This window comes from Molothrus aeneus, chromosome 9, assembly GCF_037042795.1.
Source record: "Molothrus aeneus isolate 106 chromosome 9, BPBGC_Maene_1.0, whole genome shotgun sequence".
NCBI classification, from domain to species: Eukaryota; Metazoa; Chordata; class Aves; order Passeriformes; family Icteridae; genus Molothrus; species Molothrus aeneus.
In genome coordinates this window covers 10,498,327-10,504,432 of record NC_089654.1, presented here as the reverse complement: position 1 = coordinate 10,504,432, position 6,106 = coordinate 10,498,327, and the positions used below count along the sequence as shown (strand labels likewise).

Sequence of the window (6,106 nt, the reverse complement as noted above, 5' to 3'; positions counted from 1 at the left end):
TCCCCGCTCGAAGTGTGGGCAAGCCTTAAGGGCGCCGCTGCCCCGTTCACGTCGCGGGCAGGATTCTGGCCTCCGCGATCCACAACAGCACCCTTGTCTCTTCTCCCCCGTAGGACAGTCTCGCAGAGCAGGGCAAAGCGGGACGCGGAGACCGGGACGTGGAGACCCCGCTGCTCTGCTCTGCTCTGCTCTGCTCTGCCCTGCCCCGTCCCGTCCCGTCCCGTGCGGACTCCGAGCGCGGTCGGGGCAGTGGCAACTGCCGACCCCCGCCCGCCAGGGCAGCTCCGCCGGAGGGGGCGTGGCTCGGGCTACAGCAGAGCCAATGGCAAGTGGCGGCGGTGAATATCAATGCGGACCGGACCAATCGGGGCGCAGCCATGCTGTTAACAGCTTAGGGGCGCGGGGCGGCGCAGAGCAGCGCTGCTGCCACGGGGAGCGGAGCGGTGCCGGGCTCCGCGCACCGCGCTCCCCCAGCCCGCCCCGGCCCCGCTGCCTCGGCCCGGCTCGCCATGGCGGCAGCCGTGGACGAGAGCGCCCTGCCCTCTATCTCCACTTTCGCCAACTTGATGCCGCTAGAGGAGCGGCCCGCCGACATGCTCCACGTAAGCACCAGGCAACGGGGAGAGGGTGGCAAGGTGGGTACGGGACAGAGCGTTCCGGGTGGGGGCTCAGCCCGGGCAGGGAGTGGGGGGCGGGCCGCCTTCTCGCCGTCGGAGGGCGCCCCGAGGGCGGCGCAGCGCAGCCGGAGTGGTGCCGACCCGTCGGACGGGTTGGGGGGAGCCGCCGCCCCGAGCGGGAGGCGCGGGCCGCGGTGTTGGGGCGGCGGGTGCCGCCGCAACCGTCTCCCCGCCGATCCTGACGCTTCATTTTCCCTCAGAGGATGCTACAACAGGATGGCCCCGCTGCCGTCAAGCGGGAGGAGGATGACTTGGGCAAGTTCGTGGACTTGGACTTCATCCTGGCGCACACCAGCAGTGGCGGGCAGGGGCCGACCGGCCCCAACTACCCCCTGCCCGAGACCCCCGAGAGCTGTGGCACCACCTACGACAGCGACGGCTCGTACTCCACGCCGGGCAAGTTCCCTGCGCCTTACCCCGAGGGCCAGGGCCACAGCTACGTGGCTGAGCTGCTCACCCCGGACCTACCCGGCCACTACGACCCGCAGCGGAGGGAGTACACGGAGCTGCGGGTGCCCGGCGGGCCCCATCACCACCCTCACCCTCATCACCACCCGCCCCTCCACCCAGCCCTAGCCCGCCCACTGCCCCTGGACCCCGCGCAGTCCTTCGGACCCCGCATCAAGAAGGAGCAGCCGGAGGAGCGCGCCTGCATGCTGGGGATGTCTGCCGCCGAGTACCTGGGACCGGGCGGCGGCGAGCACAAGCCACGCGTGGCGCCGGGTCCTGGGCCGGGACCGGTGCCGGGGCCGCCGCTGCCCTACCCGGGCTTCCCCCACGGCCGCTTGGGGCCCCCCGAGGAGCCGCTGCCTGGCGCCGATCCCCACCTCTTGGCCGACCTGCCGCCCCACTACGCCGTGGCTCCGCACCGCTATGCGCCCCACTTCGCCCCCCAGCCGCCACCGCAGTTTCATGGACATTTCAGTGTTTACAGGGAGCCCCTGAAGGGGCCGGGCCCGGGCCCGGCGGGGCTGCCCGGGCTGCTGGTCACGCCGCCCAACTCCCCGGTGCTGGAGTACTTCCCGACCGGGGCTCCCCCCGAGGACTGCAAGCCCAAGCGCGGCCGCCGCTCATGGGCGCGCAAGCGAACGGCCACGCACAACTGTGAATACCCGGGCTGCGGCAAGACCTACACCAAGAGCTCGCACCTCAAGGCGCACATGCGGACCCACACGGGTAAGGGCGCGCCGGGGAGGGGACACGCACGGAGGGTCCCGGGCGCGGGTACCGCGGCACGTGGTGAGACCGCGAGCGAGGTCCCGGGGGTGTGCGGGGGCGTCGCGGGAGGTGACACCGGGAGTGGGGGGCGTGTCACGTGGGGAAGACCCCTGCGGTGTGTCAGGGAGTGCACGGTGGGTCCCGTGGTGGGGCTGTGTGAGGGCACCCAGAGACAGCCCTAGTGGAGGCGTTCTGCGTGTAGGGCAGGGGGCAATGGGGATGGCCCGCGAAGTGCTTGGAAGGACCCCCTTGGTGGTGCTGGCAGGGACACATAGTCCCTGGCATGTAGTGAGACCACTCTTGTGGCACCTCCAGTTGCTGGTTTTGGGGTCCGGGGGTGCCTGAGGTGGTAGGACTTAGGGACATGGAGAAACCGTCCACCTGGGCTAGGGACAAACAGAATAGGGAGACAGACTGGGGGTTGTACGGTGAGACCCTCTGGCCGAGCTGGGACAGAGCACATGGTGCCAGCCCATAGCAGGGATGAGCAGGGCACCAGCCACAGTTTAAAATGAAGCAAGGGTGCAGAGGAGGGGTGCTGTAGTGGGGCAGGGGTGCTCAGGAAACAGACCTTGGCACATGGGGAAGGGCAGAAAAATGGGGGACAGAAGGGGAAAGTTGGGCAGGCAGAGGTGCGCAATGGGCCTCCCATCTTCTGGAAGAGGGGGTGCTGGGTAGGGTAGCACAGAACTGAAGGCACAGGGAGGGTGGGAACCTACAAGCCCACTGACACCCCCTCTCCTCTGCAGGCGAGAAGCCCTACCACTGCACCTGGGAAGGATGTGGCTGGAAATTCGCCCGCTCCGATGAGCTGACCCGCCACTACCGCAAGCACACAGGGCACCGGCCGTTCCAGTGCCACCTCTGCGAGCGGGCTTTCTCCCGCTCAGACCACCTCGCTCTCCACATGAAGCGGCACATGTGAGCAGTGGCTGCGGCCGGACTCGATGTCCCCGGAGCTAGCTCACGGTGTAAATAGTGTCGGGCCAGGGATGGCAGTGGGGAGCAGCCTGGCCACCCAGCCCCCTCTGCTTGTAGTTGATAACTAGTTTTCTCCTCCTGCTCCTGTGAGAGCTGGCCCAGCCAAGTGGTGGGGAAGGGCTGCTTTGGGGATGTATGTGGGGAGCAAAACTGCAAGAAACATCTGCCCAGTCATCACCACTCAGCTCCCCATGCCTGGAGGGTTCCCCCCAGCCAGGTACCCAGTGAGTGGTAGAGCTGGTGCATAAGGGATCTGTCCCCAGAACTCCTGGCTTGTATTTGGCATCAGCTTAACCTTCTTCCCCCAGATTCTGGCACCCCCCTGGCTCTAGGGGCTGTGGTGGCTGACTCTCACTGCTTTTTGGCTGGAGAGCTATGCCAGTTGGGCACGTTGGTTGTGGTGCTGGGAAATGGGTTGCTGGTTGTCTCGGTTGTGATCATCAGAACAAACCTGACCCAAAGCCCAGAGTGGATGGGGTGAGGGTGGGATTTGACTGGCTCATGGCTATAAGGGTTTGCAGGTGTTGGCAGCACAGCGTCACCTTGCACAGAGGACAGGGATGCTCCTGTCACCAGCCTGGGACCCCCCTGACCATTCCCAGTTTTCCACTCAAGAGCCTAAAATGTCTCTCCTGGCTCTTGTCTGCTTTATTTTGTCTTGTTCTTCCCCTCAAGATGACACCAGGTACTGCTGCAGCTGCCTTCCCCATGCTGCTTTTTAAAATTTAGTATGTAAAGGACAGTGAGTCCAGCTATGAATGCCCAGGTCTCTGCTATACTTGAAATTTTTGTAGAGGGGGGGGACAAAAAGAAAGCTCAAAAGAAAATGAGTCTTTTTATGTGCAGCTTCTGCAAAGCAAGTTGTAAATTAAACAAAGCAGTAATATATAATGTTTCTGGTTTTTTTAATATATTTTCTTTGAGCTGGGAACACAGATGAGTCTCAGCTTTGGGAAGTGCACTGTTCCCGTCTGTGTATATTGTTAATTAACATTTCTCTGCTTGGGCACGTTAGGTCTCTTGCACTCTGAAATGTTACTTTTCTTTATATGCAAACTGTTGAAATATTGTGATCTGCTGTATAATAAATAAACAAGATGTAAACATGAAAGAGCCAGGAAAGTTTACTTTAAAGGTTTCTTCTAAGAGGAGAGGGTGAGGCTGAGCTTGTTTGTCAGTAAATATTTACATCGATGTTCATTTCTGCTTAAGTTAGCTGTGGAGGATCGATGGGGAACGCCCAAGCCTCGGCATCTGAGTAGCATCTCCTGTGCAACAGCTCTTGAGTCACCTCACTTCCCTGTGCCTCAGTTTCCCTAATCTGCAGATGGGGCAATTGCGGCACTGGGATGGTGTGACTGGTCCTGCGGTGAGTCATCTCCAAGGAGAATGGCAGCCGAAACTCAACTGAGAGCCTTGCTGGTCCTGAATTCTTCCTGAGCAGTCCTGTCCCGCTGTGCCTCACAGTTGGGAGTACTGGCCTTGTGGTCACAACCAGCAGGGAAGTTGGTGTCAGCTGGCTGGGCCTGGGTGCTGTCTCTGCTGTCCTCCTGGGGATGGCCTGGCAGCTTGGCAGGGTTCAGGTGCTGAGGTTTCCCTGCGTTAATAGGTGGTGACTCAGCACAAGCATGCTGGCAGGTCCCGGAGCTCAGCAAGCAGGTCTGGCTCCATCCCTCCCTCCCTCCCACAGCTGATTACCAGTGATGCACGAATCCCTCTGAAGGCAGGAACTTGTCCAGACCTGACACCATGCTGGCAGTGCAGGGAGCACCCAAGCTGTATGATGCCCTGGCCCAGGGTGGTGGTGGCAGTGGCTCCCTCCTCCTGCTCATCTCTGCAACCCCCAGCAGCTGGTCAGGGCTGGAGGGTGTCCTGGGGCTGCTTGCTCTGCAAGTGGAAGTGGGATGTAGCTGGGCTGATCCCACTCAGATGGGAATGGCAGAGCAGGTCTGATGCTCCCCTGAGGAGTGGCTAATATTTTGGTGTTGGGCTCTTTGTTCTGGGACCAGCACCCACCCTTGTGGTCTGCCCTTGAGCAGCTACAAAAGCATGGTGATTCCAGGCAGAGTGGCAGCAGCTTGGGACATCATGTTCTGCCTGTAGGCCTGAGATCGGACCACGGGGCTGCATCCACAGGTGTCACAGATCCGTCAGGCTCAATCACTTGTCCTTTCCACTGCTGTCTCCACCCTCTGCTTGCCCCACTTTCTGAGAGGTGCTTGTGCAGGGGTGACTGTGCTGGGACACATGTGGCCTGCATGAGGTACTGGGGGTATCTTCTTCCTGGGACCACCAGAACCCAAGGACAAAGTTACAATGGTAGGGGATAGCTGGGGCAAAACTTCTGCCTCTTCCCTGGAAACTTGTTCAAAACGTCACATGGAGGGAGAGGGAAAGGTGTGGGCTGTTTGAATTAGCGATGAGTCAGGCTGGCAAAGCCAGATGGGGAGAGTGCGTGCCTGCGTGTTTGTGTGCGTATAAGTAATCTCTGGCTTTGTGTTTTTATTATGATTATTATTTTTATTTCCAGGGGAACGATGAATTTCTCCAACCATCCTGTCTCACTGGAAAGGCTGGCTCTGCTGTCCTGTCCTCCCTAAGCATCCTGGGAGCTGGAGTGACAGTTCACGGCTGTTTTGAGGTTCAGCTCTGAGATCAGAGCACAAACCAGTTCTTTCTCGCCTTTCATCATTGCTGTGCCAGGGCAGGAGTGAGGTCCGGCTCTGCTGCCAGTGCCTACACGGGGAGGCGAGAGCAGGGGAAGGTGCTTTGGCTCCTCCAAACAGAGCTGCTCTGGGTTTGCTCCCCTGTGCCTGGGGCAAGGCACTCCTTCAGGCACATGATGGGGTATGGCAGTCAAATGGACCGGCAATACTGGGAATCACCATTGCATGGCTGGGGAGGAGTGGCTGTAGTGGAAAAGACAATTACGGTTAATTTGTTGTTAATAAAAAACACCCTCTTCCAATTGCCTGGGCCAAGATACACTCTCTATTGGAGAAGGGAGGCCAGTCCTGTCCCCAGCAAAACCTGCCCTGCAAAGTGATGAGGGCAGCAAGAAAACACCTTTGGCAGCTCTGAGGGAGGCACGGCTGGGGTGCAATCCCTGTGGTGCGTGCACCTGCAGTCAGCTGGAGAACCCTAAGCTAGGCCATGTCTCCCTCCCTTCCTTTTCCACCTTGGTCACTTCCTGTCAAAAAGGACCCTGGGAACTGTGCAGAGCTCCCCAA

The 6,106-nt window shown here is 60.4% G+C and overlaps 1 protein-coding gene across 5 annotated transcripts; it reads left to right on the top strand.

Annotated features, from left to right (window-relative positions):
* The first annotated feature begins 439 nt into the window (after positions 1–439).
* Positions 440–5,845, top strand: LOC136560103 (Krueppel-like factor 2). Of its 5 annotated transcripts, none has more exons than XM_066555753.1 (4): positions 440–602; positions 878–1,916; positions 2,645–2,816; positions 5,407–5,845. In XM_066555753.1, the coding sequence occupies exons 1-4, from the start codon at positions 510–512 to the stop codon at positions 5,474–5,476; spliced, it is 1,374 nt and encodes a 457-aa protein (XP_066411850.1). In that variant the 5' UTR covers positions 440–509; the 3' UTR covers positions 5,477–5,845. The 5 variants fall into 5 exon arrangements, with proteins under 5 accessions (XP_066411850.1, XP_066411851.1, XP_066411849.1 ...); XM_066555754.1 differs by having other exon boundaries at positions 440–635; positions 878–1,853; XM_066555752.1 differs by having other exon boundaries at positions 440–635.
* The last annotated feature ends 261 nt before the right edge of the window (positions 5,846–6,106 follow it).

Coding starts and splice junctions, on each gene's coding strand:
- LOC136560103 (XM_066555752.1), top strand. CDS start 510: ATGGCGGCAGCCGTGGACGAGAGCGCCCTGCCCTCTATCTCCACTTTC. Junction 1,917..2,644: donor CGCGGGTACCGCGGCACGTG/GTGAGACCGCGA, acceptor TCTCCTCTGCAG/GCGAGAAGCCCTACCACTGC. Junction 2,817..5,406: donor CTCCACATGAAGCGGCACAT/GTGAGCAGTGGC, acceptor TTTTATTTCCAG/GGGAACGATGAATTTCTCCA.